At 33.1% G+C, this 22,161-nt stretch overlaps 1 protein-coding gene across 2 annotated transcripts; it reads left to right on the top strand.

The window, feature by feature from the left end:
* Positions 1 to 3,589: 3,589 nt before the first annotated feature.
* Positions 3,590 to 16,680, top strand: LOC143063322 (uncharacterized). 2 transcript variants are annotated; one of them, XM_076235395.1, is made up of 10 exons: positions 3,590 to 3,702; positions 4,751 to 4,830; positions 6,483 to 6,545; positions 8,162 to 8,267; positions 9,184 to 9,284; positions 10,123 to 10,197; positions 14,139 to 14,284; positions 15,120 to 15,262; positions 15,683 to 15,935; positions 16,454 to 16,680. In XM_076235395.1, the coding sequence occupies exons 1-10, from the start codon at positions 3,663 to 3,665 to the stop codon at positions 16,656 to 16,658; spliced, it is 1,212 nt and encodes a 403-aa protein (XP_076091510.1). In that variant the 5' UTR covers positions 3,590 to 3,662; the 3' UTR covers positions 16,659 to 16,680. The 2 variants fall into 2 exon arrangements, with proteins under 2 accessions (XP_076091510.1, XP_076091511.1); XM_076235396.1 differs by having other exon boundaries at positions 14,139 to 14,253; positions 15,122 to 15,262.
* Positions 16,681 to 22,161: the final 5,481 nt, after the last annotated feature.

A 22,161-nucleotide genomic window follows, 5' to 3' on the forward strand; every position in this document is an offset into this window, starting at 1 on the left:
AAGTTAAATTCTGCCTGTTTGGCAGAGAGGTTTTCATGGTTACGGTGCTTCACTTTTAAGCCATCTGACATTTCGTTAGCGCCAAAAACAACTTGCATAAAAGGATTAGTGAAAATCCAATAATCTATAATTTTTCAATTGCGTTGATATATTTATAAAACAGTTCTATAATCTTTCAATTTGTATAGTTCACAGATGATAACGGATATGTTCCTTATGTCGTAACTACAGTCTGTACCATTTCCCGAATGTGATCTACCGAGTTTGCCTTATTACAGGATTTGTAATAACACGAGAAACATGACGGGTGTGACATGTTGGGCAGGATCTGCTTACCTTTCCAGACCACCTGTGATCATCCCCAATTTTATGGAATTCGTGTTGCTCAGTGTTTAGTTTTCCATGATGTGTTTTATGTGCTATTGTTTGCCATAGGTATTTTCTTCTTTTTAAGCCATGGCTTTGTCTACTTATCGCCGACATATGAGTTCAAAACTGACAACGTCATGACTAAAACTAAAAAGGACAAACAGACAAATAATAGTACACATGACATAACATAGAAAACTAAAGAATAAACAACACGAACCCCATAAAAGTCTGAAATGGCCTGTTTTGTACTACATATCACTGAATACAGTTTGCATATAACAAGTGTTTCGAATTGAACAATGTAAGCACCATTCTTTCCAAATTTCGTAAAATAAGTAAATAATATTTCTTGTATCAGAATACTAAAGCCATTTTTTTAGTATTCATTAATTGGAAAGGTTAATGATCTACATATATTTACATGTATTTACGGTAAAAAGGGCATCATTCATCCATCATCGGGAACTTCAAAAGATTAATTCTCTACAATTTACAGAACTGCAATATTTCAAAATGAATCATCCACAACGTATACAAAATAAATTGTATGAATTTGCCAAAGATTTCTGAAAAGAGCATAGTTAAAACTATAATTAAGAAAAAAACAGCGAACGACGGAAGACATCGGTCATATTGAGTTATGTCACTGTTCAACTAAAATATGTAAGAACAGTAATAATAATACTTTCAATGACAATAGGCCAAAATTATCAGCGAATCAAGAATCTCCATATAAAAGACTTTGTATATAAGCTGTTCAGTGTGAGCAAATGCTCCTTGTTGAAAGCCGTACTTTTACCTGTAATGGTTTTTTTCCAAATTATGAATCGGATGTAAAGTTGTCTCATTCAGATGGTACTCTTTTCATGTCTATTCGATAATATTTGATGGTATTCAATGTCAAACTATTGAAAATGCAAAAATGTTGTACCACATTTCTTATGAGATCATGCCAGGTTATCAACGTTCAGTTAATGTCAAGGCGTTACTTTTACAACATGTCAAATATTCTTATGTGGGGTCAGATGCCAGGCGAAGAGAAGGCGTTATTATTACACAATGCATGACAATACAATCTACTAATAATAATATTCAAGTGGAAAATACAAGACTTCGTACAAATGTATTATGGCTTACAAACCAGTTTCACAAACTGAATCTGGTATTCAGATCAGTCTTTGAATTAAAGTAGATACCCTAATTATGACAAACAATGCTAGCAATGCATTAGAAAAGAGGAATTAAACCGCATTAGGAACGCAGAAACCCATAATGTTGAAACCCAAGACGTATGAGTACTTTACGACATGTAAAAAAGAGATACAAAAAGAAAAATCAAGTCCATCTAACGTCGTCTTTGTTCAAGAAAGTTGAAACCTTAGCTTCTAAATAATCTCTAAACTCTAAAAAAAAATAAATTAAAAACAATATCTGTATCATATCTAAGGCGCCTGTTTACTTGAGGTATATGCAGTACATTAAAGTCCACATGGTAATTATTCTTGCCAATTTTGGAAAAGATGTCCTGATATGACAAAAATACCGAACCGGATGTGCTATTAAATTTGACTTCTTGTAGACACTTTTACAAACCATTTACTACCCCTAGGTTAATCATATACATGTACGGTAATGTGTGTGTTTTACAACCATAGGAATCAATCTACATGTATGTAAATAAAAGAATAAAACAAATATTGAACACTCAAATTGAATTAAAATTATGAAGTGAACATTTTGTAACAGTATCATTTAAGTCACATATGTATAGAGGAGATGTAGTGTACTGGCAATGAGAAAAAAAATAATAGGAGATGAATTTTAGTAATTATAGGTCACTGTACGATCTTCAACAAAAGGAAAATCAATCCGGTGTAATCTTCGTAAAACATCCAAATCCTTACCTTCAGCAATAAATGGTCAAAACCTGACAAAATATGAAACAAACAACGAAGTAACAGACAGATTCATGACATTTAAAAAAACACAATTAACAATAAAAAAAACCCCACAAAAACAACATATGCAAGCGACAGCATCCATCGACTTTTTGGAGGGCAAATAGTGCTTATTCTATAGACAAAGTAAAAACTTTTGCTTTCAGAAACCTTGAACATGGATAAGAAAATTAAAGTTAAACCTGCAAAACAGACATGATAGAAGCACTTCAAAATAAAAATACTAATTGGCTTAAATTTAGAACAGCATTATCAAGACAACGCCAAATTCACCAAAAGACTAAAATATCAAGAAATTACACGAGACAGCAAAACAATGGCGGTGAATTCCCAAAGGAACATTAATTGTTCGTTAGTTGCAAAAAAAAAACAACACTAAAACATGCCAAACAAATCAAGATTATAAGACTACAAGAAAAACAACAGCCTAAAAACACTATGTTCGAAAATTATAAACAGGGCAAACAATATACTTTATTTTAAAAATAAATCAGACACATAATATACAAGTGTAACAAGAGGCAAAACTAAATAATCGTATGGCTATATGGTGGCAACAGAACAATGTTAACATAATCATATTATTGAGAGTATAATTACAATATTTTGACTAATTTTCGAATGAAAAGTGATAAATTCGTCATAACTTTTATATTGCAGAACGAAATCAGCCCTTTTATTCTATCGACACATAGACACCTTTGGTATTTTTTTGTAAGATGCTTATTTCTTATAATTTTAAAAATGACAGACTAGCACTCAAACACATGAAGATAGTGAAATTGATTTCCAAGTGACAAGGAGCAGAGATGATACTTTCTTTCGTCCCTAGGAATTCCATTCCATCTTCCAGTTTCTATAGGTATTTAAAGGTTCCGGAAGGGTTGTCAGCTTCTACTCTTCATGTGATATAACAATTGATTCTTTAAGTTTTACCTTGGAAAAAGATACGTGAGTATGTGGCGCAGTCCAACACAAATGTAGTGGTTTTTCTCCGAAGACTTCTTATTTCAAGGATGCCAACATTGAACTAGGTAACATTTCTACTTTTGTAAAGGCTTCGTTGTTATATTGGGATTAGTTAAAGCTATAAAGGACGGTTCTGTTTCTGGTTTCTGGTTTTGTCAATTATATAATGAATGGGTTTTTTTTTTGGTGTGAGTTTGTACCTCCAACTCCCTCGTGAACACAGCTGGTTTGGTTTACACTAAGGGTGTTTTATATCATATCAGTTCTTTGAACTTTAATGACATACGAATGAGGAATAGTGATACCGTTATCTCTATCTGATCGCCATATGAAATATATGTTATATTCAAGGTCCACATATGTATGATGTCTACATTCGGAGTTATACCGCATATTACATTCGGTAGGATATAACATTTGTATTAATGATATTGTTCTCTGTTGCGAAGGCGCGGGAGTTTCTCGCTGCATTGAAGACCCATTGATGGCATTCGGCTGTTGTCTGCTCTATGGTCGGGTTGTTGTCTCTTTGACACATTCCCCATTTCCGATTCTGGATTTTAAGTAATTACGTGTCTTTATAAAATGTTCTAATGTGTCTGAAAATGTAACATTTACAGGAGCATTACCATAGGGGTTTATCATTACACTTTGATTATTTACCATGACAAAGAAATCAAACTTTCAGTATATTGTTTAGCTAAATTATGTCGAAGATTAAACACATTACCAGCTAATTAACGATGAATGAGATGTGGGTTAATATTATAATTTCGCCATTTTCTGTTTAGTTATATTTATTGCTGTTTTTAATTCTGAGGTTGTTCACCTTGGCTGTAAAAATTTTAGAAAACCTATTCGAATTTTGGGTTTGCAAGGCTCTTCCGCGTCATACATTATTTTGGTATTTTAACGTTTATGATTTGAGCTTCACTGATGTATCCTTTTCAGCTTCAAGATAATATTTTTTTAATCAAAATCTATTCGAATACAAATATTAAAACATAGATAAAATACATGATTTTTTTTTAATAAACAATTCAAATGTATATATTGTGACAAAATATTTGATAAAACTTAATAACAAACTACACCGAAAACTATTACTTCTCTTCATTACAATATATTCATACTTTTTTTTCTCACCAGCACACATTATGGTTAAAAGCGACTCCGAAAATTGTTCATGATATATTTTTTTACATCGACGGACATCAGTTTTCAAACTGAATCAATTGGTATCCGAAAGACAATCTATAATGATTGCTTTATTTTCATATAGTAATTTATAAGTGTAATATAAATTTTCTATTCTTAAAAGAAATATTAATAAATAATTATAAAAATGCCGTTATATGCAAGGAATAATATTATATCTTACAGTAAATTAAATGATTGAATAGCTGAAGTAGACATTCTTATGTAAAATGTGTACTTTACCTTTTTTAAAGTCCTTGTGGCGTTTGTCGGCGTATGTGTGGCACACCAAACTCCATTCAGATGTTTTGGAGACATCTGTGAACATGGTGATGTAATGTTTTCATTTATATTATTATTATTATTTTAATTGTACACAAAATTAAGTATTTTGATACTGCAATAGATCGCAATAAATTAATCACCAACAATTGAGTTCTCTAACAATTCAAATAGACATACAAACAAAGAAAACAACAAACGACAACATATGTTCTTAATTCACTTGGTAAAGCACAAAATATAGTTGGTTCATTATCTTTGGCTAAAAGGGGAAACAAGAAAAATACAGACAAACAAATGTACATAAAACACAGCATAGAAAACTAAAGACTGAGCAACCCGAAAACCACCAAAAACTTGGAGTAACTTCAAGTCCTTTGTAAGGATAGGCAGATCCTTTTCCACACGTTGCACCCCTCGCGTTGCTCATCAAACTCCGTTTAGTGATAGTTTCCGTTTCGGAACTATTTTCCTTTACTCCATTGAAAGTGTAGAGTAGTATTTTCTATCCAAAAACTAGTAATATATGAAATTAAATCAAGTGAAACTATATGCACCTTCAAAATTTGCAGAAAATCAGAACATCTTTCAGAAATGATCAATATTAAAAGAGGGACGAAAGATACCAGAGGGATAGTCAAACTCATATATTGAAAATAAACTGACAACGCCATGGCTAAAAATAAAAACACAGACCCTTCGTGTTGCTTATGTTATTTCAAATCCGGTAAATAGTCTAATTCGGTTGGTCACATTAGTGAAAAGGGAAGGGTATTGTAGTTACGACATAAGGAACATATCCGATATCATCTGTGAAACGGTTATTCCATAACGGTCAACCAACTCGTGATGGCGTCCGTCAAATTTACGAAGGGATGACTTCAACTTCACCATTTAGATTTCTTGGTTTGAAAGCTTCCTTGTGGAATCATATTCAAAACCTATAATTTTTGTAAGCGGACATTTTTTATAAGAGTGCATTTTTTTCTAGCACAAATGACACAAACGGTTCAGCGAGCACACGTATAGGATCATTTGTTTCTAACATTACTTTTGCAAATTTTGCATAAATTTTGACAAACTGTACACTCACTAAAAATTAATCTACAGTTTGTCTTCATCGTTTGTTAATACAAATGCTGCATTTCTTTCTTACTTTCAAATTGGCATTGAGGCAATTATCTACTCATATTTTACCCAATAAAAAGAATGATTCTGCCGAAAGAAAAAGAGGTATAATCCTGATTGTCATAATTAAAAACAATGTCAACAATTACACAAATTTATGTATTATTAGGTATAAATGTATGCCCTCTTTTCTTTCAGTGTTTCTATTTTACATTCATCTGATGGAGATAAAGAACTGACAATAAAAATATATATGAATTGGTGTCATGTGTGTCTGAAACATCTTCTACAGAAGCTATTGTACCGCGAAATAAGATTGTTTACATTTTTGACAGTTCAAACAGGTCCAGTAAACACTGTTTAAACGATGCGTTTGTTTCTATTTTTAAATCTTAACGTTAAACACATGATAACAAACGGCACACAACGTTCACAAAACTTGGGTAAGAAAGAGATGCACTCTAAATATAAAAGGAAATATTGCATTGCATAGTTAATCCTCAAACAAAACACATCTTTATTTTATATGTTCAAAGTTTAAGTTTTATTTGAACTTATTTAGTACTTCTATTTTAGGTGTGTTTGATACGTATATTTAACTCGGACACTAAAGGATACTGCTACAGAATGCCACATCATGTAAGATATTAAATACTTTCTAATATTTTTATATTTGCAACAGTGTCAAAACTCAAAACCTCTGCCGTGATTTTCATTTAGCATAGGACAAGAATAATTATATTCTAGACAAAAAATCCTTTGAACAACAATGGCAAGAGATTACAAATGAAATAAAACAATTAGAGAAGACACATATAAAACAATAAATTGAAGGAATGAGTATTATGATGATAATGAACAGGTGTGTTCATCGGCAAATTAAATGCACATTCAGGACGAAAACAAGTTGATGTAAATACATATTGACCATAAAAAAGGAAGATGTGGTATCTCCCCACAAGAGACTAAATGACACTGAAATTAACAACTATAGGTCACTGTACGACCTTCAACAATGAGCAAAACCCATATCGCATAGTCAGCTGTAAATGTCCCCGAAATGACAAATGTAACAGTGGCGGATCCAGAACTTTTCTTAAGGGGGGCCCGCTGACTGACCTAAGAGGAGGCCCGCTCCAGTCATGCTTCAATGATTCCCTATATAATCAACCAAATTTTTCCAAAGAAAGGGGGGCCCGGGCCCCCCAGGGCCCCCTGGATCCGCCTATGTGTAAAACAATTCAAACGAGAAAACTAACGGTCCAATTTATGTACAAAAAATGAACGAAAAACAAATATGTAACACATAAACAAACGACAACCACTGAATTACAGACTCCTGACTTGGGAACGGGCACATACATATAGAACGTGTCGGGTTTTAAAATGTTAATGAAATCCAAACCATTCCCCTAACCAGAGACATTGGTGTAACAGTACAAAGTAAGAAAGATCTTTAAAAATCAGTTAAAAAGGCTTAACTAATCAGATTTGTACAAATAGAAATCCGTCTAACAAAAAACACAGAGTAGACGCGGCCGGGTACTTATATATCCCAAAAACTGAAAAATCCCACTAAGGACTGATATGAGAGAACTCGCAGTAACTAACAGCTAATTTAGTTCAAAGCCACTAACAACTAATAAAAAAAAATCTTGCATCTAAGACTAAATTATTAATCAGTACACACCCAACATTCAGTGAATTTAGCGTTATGACTTCATAAACAGTCAGAGAAAAACAAGACCTTGTGCACTGCCAAGATACAGGTATCGACAGATTGTAGATCCATGAATGTGTATATGAATAAACCAATAGTCTTGTTTAAGACAGACACGGTGAGCCGGATTTATAATCAGCTAGATCACAAGGTAACAGTCCGCATGAATACATGCCATCCTACATCCTACAGGACACATTATTCTGCACTGATCCAAACAAGTCTTTTCCTCCTTCGTTATTGCCACGTGTTGAGCATCTTTATTAGAATAAAGCAAGAGAGAAGAAACATTTAAAAACTAAAGCTCGAAAGAAAACAGACAATGCAATGACCAAATTCAAACAATGACAAAAGGAAAAAAGACAGTCCAAACGAACCATACCTTGTATATTTAAAATTACACTTATAAATACGACCAGGGATAAACACATGTGCTCCGAAAGGTCCATTTTTCATGCTTTACGAGTGACAACCATAGATTTCAAGTTTAAATTCATTTTAAATTATATAAGAAAAAATGGTATTTTGGTTACAGGCACCGGAAATACAACTATGCGCACACACACTGCTTCAAGATCTTAATCAAGGCAATGCAGACTTAAGTTGCTTTTGTGACAATGAGAAATGCATGCTTGAATTAGGTAAGTTATTGTAAGATGTTAACTGAAGTAGTTGAATAATTTATCAGTCAAAGGAGTTACAAATAAATTTAAGGCATATATCAATGAACCAACACACAATCATCAATATTGTTCTAGAGTCCAACATTCGATTTTACAAAATAATTTACAAGTGTCAGAAATATGAATATATTTAATTACAAATACTGAATTTCGACGAAAATTCAAAAAGGAAAGTCCCTAATCAAATGGCAGATCAAAAGTCCAAACACATCAAACAAATTGATAAAAACTGTCATATTTCTGACTTGGTACAGGCATTTTCGTATGTAGAAAATGGTGGATTAAACCTGTTTTTTAGCTAGCAAACCTCTCACTTGTATGACAGTCTCATTGAATTCAATTGATTCTAGACAAGTGATGCAGAAAAGTAACAAAGACTATAACAAGATCTGCTATCAGCTAAAAATCTATTAAGGAACTTGAAAATTCAGATAATTATGTTTAACGAGATTCCTGTCTTTATGAACAAACACATTAACAAATGGCAAGGCCAACTTCATATGTTTGTTAAACAAATTTAATCTTTTCTTCAACCATTCTAGTTGTATAAAAATCATTACTTTACAGTATAAGCATAAATCATTTAGATTTAATTTGCTTACTTAAAAACTAGGAAGAAATATGATACGATGTTTGTATAACTGACCAGTCTATACTTGAAATAATTCGTACTTAAAGTCATGTTTTGTTCATTGTCAAACACATTCATTGTTTTAAAAATAAACATTACAACATTTACTTCATCACACACTTTGAAACTTTTGTAACATTGAATGTACTTAAATATCAGCATCTATGCTAAGAATATGTAACATATAGATGCTACGATAATGATTCTACCATAAACAACTGAAAACCGTTACATTTATTTCAGTCGGACTCTTTAAAAATTTTCGTGCATTGGCAAATGGTGCTGTTTCGACCCAAAGCAGTCATGTACTTGATTGCTTGGGAACTCGCTGTTCCATTGGCCAGGTAATACAATATTTAGACTAACAAGATCTATATCTAATGTCAAATAATCAATTCAAAATCCCTTACTTGCGATGACAGTAAAGCTAATGCCATCGTGTAAGTTAACAGTACATCTTGGGGCATTCAGAGTAACAATCATATGTATTGACAAGTTTAAACAGTCGGTCATTAATATTGCAGAAATAACGTATTCGTCGATTCGTAGTTGAGGCTTTGATGTCAATGTGATCTTAAAACTAATACATTGTCATTTCGGGGCCTTTTATAGCTGACTATGTGGTATGGGCTTTGCTCATTGTTGAAAGTCGTACGGTGAACTATAGTTGTTAATTTCTGTGTCATTTTGGTCTCTTGTGGAGAGTTCTCTCATTGTCAATCATACCACATCTTTTTTTTTATATAAATATTGAAACATATAAAGATGTACATGGATTTATTATGGAAAACTTGTAGGGGTCATAACAACACTTTTATACAACAAGGAAACCAAAGAAAACATGAAAAAAGCACTAAAAATGTAAAATGGCGTCCGAAGTGCTTTCCTGGATTTACCTTCTCAAACCTGAACATTTGGAAACAAGGAATGCGTAAATCCGTTGCAAAGTTAGGAATTATACGGTAAAAAGCACATTAATAATAGAATATATAAATATATATAATATCAACTTTGCCAGCGAGAGTTGGATCCTTATATTTAAGAAAATTTAAAAAGATAAAAACAAAACTGGAAAATTAACATTAAATAGAATTTGGTACAAAAGGTAGCATGTGATATAGCATTGTCGTTTTATACATTTAGCTTCTGTGTATACTGTATCTGTAGTAATATCCTTCGCAGATTTGTTACGTTGAAGACGGAGGGGGTAGTCCAATAGGAAGATGCATGGAAGATCCAACAAAATTGGATACAAAGGTTATGTTTCTTTTCTTAAAATTTATAATAGAGACACTCAACATTTCTACAATCCATCAAATAATTATAACAAAATCTTAATAAAAGAAATATCGGTCTCCATAAATGAGACGTCAAGCAAACAATAAAAAAGACAATTCAAACAATGTAGAGGGAACATCAGTGTCTGTGTACTTTATTAATGAATTATTTTAGAAAATATGTTAAAATCATGTCCGTGTCGAACTAAAATAATGGTTCCCTCCGAGACTAACATTCCACCATGAATGGTACATGTGTATATTAGTTAGTAAATAAAAATGACACTCTATATTTGTGCGTCCAAAGCGCTTTTATATATCTAACTTCAAAGGGAACTCTCAAACATAATAATTTAAACGCCAGGGGTGCATACTTATACATACACATGTATACACTTCAGGAGGTTTTTAACTAAGAAAAACCCTAAAGAATTACATAATTCATCTGAGGTCAATTTTGTTGGAGGTACTAATTAAAGGTGTGTTTCTTTTAAATTACATCTTTATCTATTGACAGCAAAAAGAGAGCATATATCAAAACATGTCAGTACCAAAACATCGAATCTCAAAGTAATACGCTGGTGATTGGTTGGTAAATAAGACTGTCTAAGTTTTGTGAATCTGACGAGCTCTTTAAAAAACAATAAACAGTTCTCTACAAATTACAAAAAAAAAAAATTGAGAATGGAAATGTGGAATGTGTCAAAGAGACAACAACCCGACCAAGCAGCTCAAAGCCATATATGGGTCTTTAAAACAGCGATAAAATACCGCACTTGGAAGCGGACTGCAGGTACAATGTAGTCCCTAAATACAAATGTGTACTGGTTCAGTGAAAATGAACGACACAAAACACTCCGAAACATATAAACGAACTAAAATAATAAAAATAAACAACCAAACATTCAAGACTAACAAAGACCAGAGGCTCCTTACTAGGGGCAAGGCGCCTAAACGCAGCGAGGTTAAACATGTTTAGTGAGATCTCAACCCCTTATACCTCTAGTCAATGTAGGATAAACATGTTTAGTGAGATCTCAACCCCTTATACCTCTAGTCAATGTAGGATAAACATGTTTAGTGAGATCTCAACCCCTTATACCTCTAGACAATGTAGGATAAACATGTTTAGTGAGATCTCAACCCCTTATACCTCTAGTCAATGTAGGATAAACATGTTTAGCGAGATCTCAACCCCTTATACCTCTAGTCAATGTAGGATAAACATGTTTAGCGAGATCTCAACCCCTATACCTCTAGTCAATGTAGGATAAACATGTTTAGCGAGATCTCAACCCCTTATACCTCTAGTCACTGTAGGATAAACATGTTTAGTGAGATATCAACCCCTTATACCTCTAGTCAATGTAGGATAAACATGTTTAGTGAGATCTCAACCCCTTATACCTCTAGTCAATGTAGGATAAACATGTTTAGTGAGATCTCAACCCCTTATACCTCTAGTCAATGTAGGATAAACATGTTTAGTGAGATCTCTTTATACCTCTAGTCAATGTAGGATAAACAAACACAAAGCAATACGCAAAGTAAAACTTAGTTTAGGAGAAGTCCGAATCAGATGTCAAAATAGTTAAAAGAAGAAACTACTCAAAATGACAATGCTACATACATTAACAACGGACTAGTAGCAGCTACTAACATACCAGGGGCCGGTAACAAGAAACATTCTTATGTCTTACGAACGTCGAAAGGGCGTCTAAAGATTTAAGAATGTAACAAGACACAACCTCAGACCTATCTTAGAATGATTAACAGCCCTTAATGTTTTGAAAAAGCGCATGATTTAAGAACGATTCTTACGTCTACCATAAAGCGATCTTACTAATTCCGGTAACACAAAATTATTCTTAAATTTTGGTCAGTTATTAAGTGATCTTAAAACAAACTTAGCAACTTAGGGGTGTACCAAGAACAATTCGCAATAGCTTCACTTGACATTTTTTTTTAAGAGTGGTCCCGACTACTCTTAGTCGTACATTCACTTGTTTATATTAGAATAAGAAAATAATACGTGAACCTTAAAACTTTTTTATCCTAAATATTTATTCATCTGAATAAGAAATTATATATCAGTGTTTTCTAGGCCATGTGTGTGGATGATGGTAGTTTCTCTTTATTGTAAATCATTACAATTTTGGCTTGTTGAGAGAAGTGTTAAATTTAAAGCATAGAGAAATTTGTAACTTTTTTCATTTTTAAACCAAGAGTTCCAGATGGTGAAGTTGAAATCATCACTTTTTAAATTTTACTGAAGCCATCATGAGTTGGTTGACCGTTTATGGAATATCCATAAATACAGATGATATCGGATATGTTCATTATGTCGTAACTACAGTTCCATTCCCTCTTCACGAATGTAACCTAACGAATTAGACTATTTACCGGTTTCGTAATATAATGAGCAACGCGATGGGCGCCACACGTGGAACAGGATCTGCTTACCCTTCCGGATCATCTAAAATCATCCCCAGTTTTTAGTGGGTTTCGTGTTGCTGTTATACACCTATTTGTGACATTTTTGCCTATTGTGTCCGTTTTGTTCACGCATTGTTATCAATATAATGGAATTTGATAAGACTGTCATAAAAGTGAGCGGTTTCGCGTTTTAAACCAGGTTCAATCCACCATTTTTTACATGCTGAAGTTGAAAATGCCTGTAACAAGTCAAGAATATGACAAGTGTCATCCATTCGTTTGATGTGTTTTATCATTTGATTTTGCCATTTGGTGCGGGACTTTCCGTTTGAAATTTCCTCGGAGTTCAGTTTTTTTGTGATTTTATTTTTTGTTCTAGAAGGCTTTCAAAATGTGACAAAAAATATTGTTTTAGGTGAAAAGATATAGGAAGATGTGGTATGAATGCCAATAAGACAACTCTCCATCAAAATAACAATTTATTAAAGGAAACCATTATAATAGTGATTTGATCGAAATGAAAGTAGGATAGAAAAATAAGCATACGTCATTTATACAAGATTAAAATCCTACCATTGGCCTGGAATAATAGGACACCCAAAACGCAAAGCACTGATTGACTGTCCTGAGACAAGCATATTTTATTAAATTAATAATCGTTTTATATAAGCAGTTAAATTTATTTCATGTTTGAAGCGGTGCAATTTTTTTAATTATCAAAAAGAGCATTGTGGCAAAGGGGAAGAATACAATGTAATGGTAGTCTGAGGCCAGAATTGTTTTCCTTAGGTTAAATGGGTAGTTGATTGCTATGCGCATTTTATCGTTCATTAAAACGTTTTGATGATTCATTTAAGGTGATTCTAATTTCTTTGCGAGGAACCAAAAACGGAAACGTGAGAAAATTATTAAGAACTCGTAACTTGAAAACTATTACGATGCAACTTAAGGGGGAAATAAGACCGATCCACGAACAACCTGAGGGAGCTTTGATTTACACTCTTTGAATGATCTTAAAATGATCTTAATATCTTCCCCTCAATTCAATACTTACGACCTCTCTTTAAAAAATTTCTTGTTACCGGCCCCAGCTCCAGACCTTAATTTAACCGATTGAAAAAAATATTTCTTTATCATATGAAAATCAAGCACATTTCCGCCTGTTAAAAGTATCTTCTATCGTAACGTATATGAGAAGAACATAACCCATGGCTACAACTGGTTTTAGAAAAAGTGCGTTTATTTCCGAAAACCCTATTAGTGAATCAATATTAATTTCAAACTATGCCATTTTCATGTCCTTACAACAGTATCGTAAATATATCCCTTCTGAATAGATCTGTTAAAAGGTTTGGTTAGCTTTGGAGGTGAATGGCGACATTTTTGTGTTTTTTTTTTACCAGGCTTGAGTATTCGTTCATTTTTAAATCTAACAGACTATTATTATCAAGTATTATAATAACAAAATACTATTTATCTCTTCAGGTGACATTTGGATGCTCTTCACATACGCTACCCTGTTACTGCAAAAGAGATAATTGTATTGCAACGGCCAAAACCATCAGACCTACAACAACTACCAGTACTACATTAGTTAAAAGTACGACAATCACTACACCAGTCCAGCATTCAGGATCATCTCATGGAGATTGACTTTCTCGCTTGAGCCGGGACGGCGAAAGCGAGAAAGGTAATCGAGTTGAGATGACCAATGATAATCTGTTTATCGCTATTTTATTTATGAAGAAGTTGTCAATTTCATGTCAATTTCGTTAGTATCGCCACGTGCCTGCTTAGTTTCTAGCGATAATTTTCCATCTCAAGCGAGTAGCATGATATGAAAAATTATCACAAAAAAAGACCAAAGGAAAAATGCACAAAATAGCGATAAAAAGAATTATCGCTATTTTACGAATTCTTCCTTTGATCTTGCTGACTGATAATTTCCTTTCTCAGCGGAGACGAGTGATATGAAAACGGAGTCAATCGAATGGTATGAACATTATCGCTAGAAACTAAGGGAACACGCGCCGTTGTTAAGGAAAACGTCTTCATATGTAAAATAGCGATAAACAGATTATCATTGGTTATCTCAACTCGATTGCTCTTCTCACTTTCGTCGTGCCGGCTCAAGCGAGAACATCAATCTCGTTGAAATAACCAACGATAATCTATAAAACTACATCATAAAATTTAACGATAAATTGTGAGAAGATTGCTCTTCTCACTTTCGTCGTGCCGGCTCAAGTGAGAACATCAATCTCGTTGAAATAACCAACGATAATCTATAAAACTACATCATAAAATTTAACGATAAATTGTGAGTAGATAGCTTTAATAACATGATTTCAGATAAGAAAAAGAAAAAATGTTCGCCGGAGTGCTCATCATTTACTTTACTGTTATTCCTTTGTTGGCTTTAATGATACAAATATTGTTATCAAACTTTTACTTTTTTTTTATTATAGTGAAGACAACTGAGAACCCATTATGTGTAGATAATGATAACAGATGCGCTCTATATAAAGCCAGCCTTTGTCATGCTACTGCACATACATATGTTGTCGCTACATGTGCCAAGACATGTAACAAATGTGATGAATATATAGGTAAAGTATATGTTGTCGCTACATGTGTCAAGACATGTCACACATGTGATGAATATATAGGTAAAGTATATGTTGTCGCTACATGTGCCAAGACATGTAACAAATGTGATGAATATATAGGTAAAGTATATGTTGTCGCTACATGTGCCTATATATGTAGCAAATTACAGAATATATAGGTAAAGTTGGTGAACTGAAACTTAAAAATTATATCAGAATAAACTGATTAATTAATTAGTGTAATTAACGCCACTTACACACTGTAGTGCTATTTCGTGGTGTCAGTTTATGTTGGTGGAGGAAACCCGGAGAGACCACCGATATTTGGTAGGAATACTAAACTATAAGACACTAAAACTGTATTTCAAACACAAAAGTTTTCTAAAGTTTTATAACATAAAATGTACATGTTTTTTTTAGCAACATTGAAAACAAAGACAATAACCACACATCAACCGCTTCTAAACGCACAATCCACCTCATCAGTAACCACTTCAAATCCGAGTACAGCGACACAGACTAAATGTCATACATGTGGAAACATTGATAGCCTAACCCCTTGCTCTACAGATGAAGTATATCGTAATTTAACTTCACCATGTCAGACAGGTCAAGATTTTTGCATGACGGATGTCTTAACTGACAATTTTGGCAAAGAACATATTTTCAAAGGGTTTGTACAGTTCGCTTTATACCTTTACTAGTACATTCAAACTTGAATATTGTCATTAGAGGCAAAATCATCGTTACATGTACCATTATATCTTCTTTTATCCATCCGTGTTTGACCATAAAAAAATGTGTTGTCGATTATTTTATAAACAAAAAACCTCCCAATAGTAAATAGATTTAAGGAGCATATTAAAAAGGAGATTTCAAAGAATAACAAGTTGATAAAAAAAAATAATTTCGGAAATGTCAATTTTGACCAAAAAAGTTGCAATCTTCGTGTTAGTTTCAGTACAATGTTCAGTCTGAGTCAATAAACTTTTATATTTACAGTCAACAGAAGAAAATTCGGATATTTTTTATGCATTATTATGCATCTCTTTTTTGTAAGATTTCAAAAAGCATATACCTTCATACCAGTGAATTTATGCGAGAAATGTCCAATCGTCGTCGTCTGAATTGATGTTTTTCGTTTAAACAATAGCTTAGTTTATATTGCAATAGTTTTATCTTGTGTTACAGATGTGTTACAGAACAAACATGCCATGCAAAATGGACCAATAATTCTGCCAAGCTAGATTATTGTACACAATACGGAATGGTTAACAATCACAATGTTCATGAATGCCATTTTTGTTGCCATGACGACGGATGTAATTCAAACATCAAACCATCGACGTTATCTCTTGTAAAACCTAAGTTAGCATCTTTATTCGTCGGAAAATAAATGATGATCAGTTATTTTATAATTTGGTTGTTATTCCTTCCTCATACATATTGTCTTATTGGCTAATCCGATTTCTTAAAGAAGCTGTATAACAAATATTTCCGACATACTTACGAGTCTTGTTTACACAAGTTAAACAGATGTGGATACTTAAAAATTCCAAAGATCTTTTAGAGTACACACAATCTAACTCTCTTTCATCTTGTAACAGTATTAAAACATTTGACTTTTCTACTCTGTACACAAGTATTCCACATTTCAAACTAAAAGACAAATTGAAAGAGTTGGTATTACTTTGCTTCATAAAAAAGAATGGCCAACGTAGATACAAGTATCTTGTCTTAGGGAGGGATAAATCATACTTTGTAAATAATCACTCTGATTCAAACAAAAAATTCTCTGAAACCGATATTATCAAGATGCTTGATTTCTTGATTGACAACATATTTGTAACGTTCGGAGGACGTGTTTTTCAACAGACTGTCGGCATCCCAATGGGAACAAACTGTGCCCCTCTACTTGCCGACTTGTTTCTTTATTATTATGAGGCTGACTTCATGCAGGAACTTCTTAGGAAGAAAGATAAGAAGTAAGCAATATCCTTTAACTCTACTTTCCGCTATATAGATGACGTTCTTTCACTAAACAATTCAAAATTTGGTGACTATGTGGAACGCATCTATCCCATCGAATTGGAGATAAAGGATACTACAGATACAGTTAAGTCGGCTTCATATCTTAACTTACATCTAGAAATTGACAATGAGGGTCGGTTGAAAACAAAACTTTACGACAAAAGATATGATTTCAGCTTTCCAATTGTGAACTTTCCATTTCTAAGTAGCAACATTCAAGCAGCACCTGCATACGGGGTATATATCTCCCAATTGATACGATATTCCCGTGCTTGCATTTCCTATCATGATTTTCTTGATAGAGGGTTACTGCTCACAAGGAAGCTATTAAACCAAGAGTTCCAAATGGTGAAGTTGAAATCATCCCTTCGTAAATTTTACGGACGCCATACGAGCTGGTTGACCGTTATGGAATAACTGTTTCACAAATGATACCGGATATGTTCCTTACGTCGTAACTACAATCCCCTTTCCTTTCATGAATGTGACCTACCGAATTAGACTATTTACCGGATTTGTAATCACATAAGCAACACGAGGGGTGCCACATGTGGAGCAGGATATGCTTACCTTTCCGGAGCACCTAAGATCACCCCTAGTTTTTGGTGGGGTTCGTGTTGTTTATTTTTTAGTTTTCTATGTTGTGTCATGTAAACTATTGTTTTTCTGTTTGTCTTTTTCATTTTTAGCCATGGCGTTGTCAGTTTATTTTAGATTTATGAGTTTGACTGTCCCTTTGGTATCTTTCGTCCCTCTTTTAAAGATCTGTACTTTGCGTCTTGTTTGAACAATAACAAGGTGTACATGTGGTAATGGTATTGATTCTAATAAATACACGCTCTTTTGTGATCCCATGGCCAAATGTGTGTACTAGTATTTTAAAGTAACACTTTGCATCTGTGGGGGCATCATTAGTATCTCTCAGATACAACAGTATCTCAAAGAAGGTCCTTTATTGACTTCGTTGTAAGATATTTTAATACATATTGTTCAGAGTGGAGTGCGGGGGCATTATTTTGTCTAGTTCAGCTTTGTATCGATCTAATGCTTTAAGTTCTTTTCAACTTATTATTATAATTTGTTCATATGTTGTGCCTTCAAAAGAATGTCCCAGGTTACAGGAGGGTTGGACGCCCGCAAATATGTTTAACCCTGCCATATTCTTAATGTGGCTGTCATTGGGAGCTTGTGATTCGTTGGATTTCGTTTATTACTGTATACTATATTTGTTTTTCGTTCATGGCTTTGTACATAGATCATGCCGTTTTTTTCTCGTCGAATTGTTTTAACTTTATGATCGTGTGCCCCTTTATAGCTGACTGTTTGTTCATTGCTGAAAACAGAACGGTGACTACAGTTGATAACTTTTGTGTCATTTGGTCTCTTGTAGAGAATTTGTCATATTGGCAGTCATACCACATCTTCTTATTTCTATGTTGCAGTTAACCATATTTGACATGATTGTAATCTGTTTACCGACGGCGCGGATTTTCTCATACCATTTAAAAAGTAAAATCACAAAAATACTGAACTCAGTGGAAAATCTAATCGGAAAGTCCATAATCACATGGCAAAATCAAATGACAAAACACATAAAAATGCGGTATCCTACTGTCACTTTTATTTATTACAATCAAATCAGAATATTATCTAGTGGACAGTACCGTCCGCGGGGATTCTACTAGTCAGGTAGCATAATCTACTGCACCCGGATTTGTTTTCGCTTAATCATTTATGACTATTGAAGAGCGCTATAATACTATTGCCTCAAATTTACAGGGTGCAATTTTGGAACCTGTTCAATAAGACCCCGTTTACACTGGCAACGAAATCGAATCGATCTTTATTTGAATCGATCTTGAAAGACCTGTTCGCGTTAACATTGCACAAACAAGATCGATCGAGATCGATCTTATTTAAAAAGTAAAATCACAAAAATCCTGAACTTGGAGAAAAATCAATTCGGAAAGTCCATAATCACATGGCAAAATCAAATAACAAAACGCATAAAAAACGAATGGACAAGAACTGTCATATTCCTTACTTGGTACAGGCATTTTCAAATGTAGAAAATGGTGGATTAAACCTGGTTTTATAGCGCTAACCCTCTCACTTTGATGACAGTCTCATCAAATTCCGTTATATTTACATTGATGCGTTAACTAAACAGACACAATAAATAAAATAGTCAAAATATGGGTACAGCAGTCATCATCGAGTAACAATTTTAAAAGGAACAATTTAACAGAACACAAAAACATCTATCTACAAACACATTCATTGATATGCGTGTCTGACGTCAGAAAATTTTATGCGTCACATATATTTGTCGTTCAATGGATATACAAACAATTTTAAAATTTCACATGGGCAATGTTAGCATACAGGGTTAAAATTTCAAAAGTATGTAAGAATTTATTTCAGAAATAGACCAAGATTTAAAATAGTCCAAAAGTTATATAGAATTTATAAGAATCCACAAATAGTTCATTCCACTACGCTATTGAATAATTTTGACGTTTGTGGTTCAACGTATTTTCTAATTCATAATAGAAATATATCATAATGATCTATAATAAAACAATATCATACTGACGGGATCTTTTTAAAGTACAAAGTCACGTTTATAAGAACCAAAGAAACACAAAAAGTCGCATATACAAAACACACCAGCAAAAATGAAAGATAATACAAACACATTGACGGGATTTTTAAGCACCGAGGGACGTTAAATGGATATCACATAAAACAATCCATCAGTAAAAGTAATATTAATGATAGAACAAAGACAAATGAAAGAACAATATATAACACATTGTTAAGATGATAAACAGCATCAGTACGCAGGATCTATACATCAAGACCATCATGTATTATTTGGAAGTTGATACGGAATATTTATCAACAAGGTCTTGGTACCTTCCGATGAACTTTTTTTAGAAAAAGGACGAGACATTCTTTGACATACCCCTGGTTCGTCAATTTTCTACTCAGACACTGATGACGTTTTACAAAGTCTGAGTAGGAGCTGCAAGCTCTTGAATATCGAATAAGTTGGGAAATATATATCTCATATGCAGGTGAAGTTGGTATATTACTACTAAGGTGGGGGGAATTTATAATTTCAGACTTAAAATCGACTCGTTTGTCATAGAGTCTGGTACTGAGATGACTGTGTAAGTCAATTTCGAGATATTAGTCTAAAAATGAGGCGGAAGAAGCCGTGTCAATTGTTTCTTTAATTTCTAGTTCAAGGGATATATTAATGGAACCCAATCAGAAAAGTTCGGTTTGTTTATGGAAAGAACATCATCAATATATCTGAAAGTGAAATTAAATAATCTGGCTTCTTTGATCCTCTTGTTTTTGACAAGTGTCTGAATGAACTACGATTCATATGAAAATAAGGAAGGTCGACAAGAAGAGGCACACAGTTTGTTCCCATGCATATGAATGCCGACAATTTGTTGGAAAAGTCTACCTCCGAACTCAACAAATATGTTGTCGATAAGAAACTCCAGCATACTGACCACTTGTTCTTCTGTGTAGCATGTTTTACCTTTTTGTTTGTCACTATTAACGAAATATGACTTATGATATCCCAAAGTAATAAATTTATAGCGTATGGTACCATTTTTTATGTTGAAAGGCGACGGGGATTATTTCTTTTAGGAGATTTTTCAATTTCACATGGGAAATGGTGGTATACTGGGTTGAAAAATCAAAAGTTTTGATAGAACTAATTTCAGAAAAAGAACGAGATTTAAAATTGTTAAAAATTGTTCTTTAGAATTTTTAAGAATCCACATATGGTTAATACCACTACGCAAGTAAACAGTTTCACGGTATTTCTGAAGAACCTCTTTCACTAAAATTGGTCTTTAGAAATTTTACGAATCCACATACATGTATGGTTAATACCACTACGCGAGTAAACAGTTTCACGGTATTTCTGAAGAACCTCTTTCACTAAAATTGGTCTTTAGAAATTTTACGAATCCACATACATGTATGGTTAATACCACTACGCGAGTAAACAGTTTCATGGTATTTCGGAAGAACCTCTTTCACTGCAGACAGAATTTTAGTCAATCTAACTATTTAACCAATAGTGTTAAACACTTTAAATGTGTACACCAACAAGTTTTATAACTTAAATAATTTAACAACAAAAGGAAATTAACCATTCAATGGTTCTAATGATCTCCCCTTTATCTTTTGATATATATCTATATGTATATACTTCCAATCTTCTTACTGCAAATAGTGATGGTATACATTTTGTAGACTACAATTTAACATGTTTGATTTCTTATTTAGAATATTTTATTATCTCGCAATTTACTTTTTTTAAGACAATGCTATAAACTTTGTTAGAGTTTTGAATGTCCGTAGATGACCTGTTGCAAGGCAAATTCTTTGTCCCTATTCAATATCCCCTCATTTCCTGTTGCAGTCTTAATTTCTTCGACCTAATCTCGGATGATATCATTATATATCAAAAGATAAATATTTCAGATGAGAACAGCTAAATTTCATCCACAACGACGAAATTAAATGATGTTATAATTATTGCATTTCATAAAAATCATTAAATTTCTTTTCCTTAGTTTAACAGATATTGTTAGATAACCGACCAAAACTAAGATGAAACTTCCAAGTTCTATTACACGAATGTAAATAAATCAAAAGTATATGTAAAGGCTTTCATATATATCAACATAAATATTATATAGATCTTTTATTACTGTTAATAAGTATGTTTTCATACTATAATTTACAAAAATGAGTTCTTATCATGTCTTACAAACACCATCCAGCCCAAAGAATTGAAATGTAAGGATGCATTGAATTTCTTTTTCAATTAC

Source organism: Mytilus galloprovincialis, chromosome 2, assembly GCF_965363235.1.
Source record: "Mytilus galloprovincialis chromosome 2, xbMytGall1.hap1.1, whole genome shotgun sequence".
In the NCBI taxonomy this organism is placed as follows: domain Eukaryota; kingdom Metazoa; phylum Mollusca; class Bivalvia; order Mytilida; family Mytilidae; genus Mytilus; species Mytilus galloprovincialis.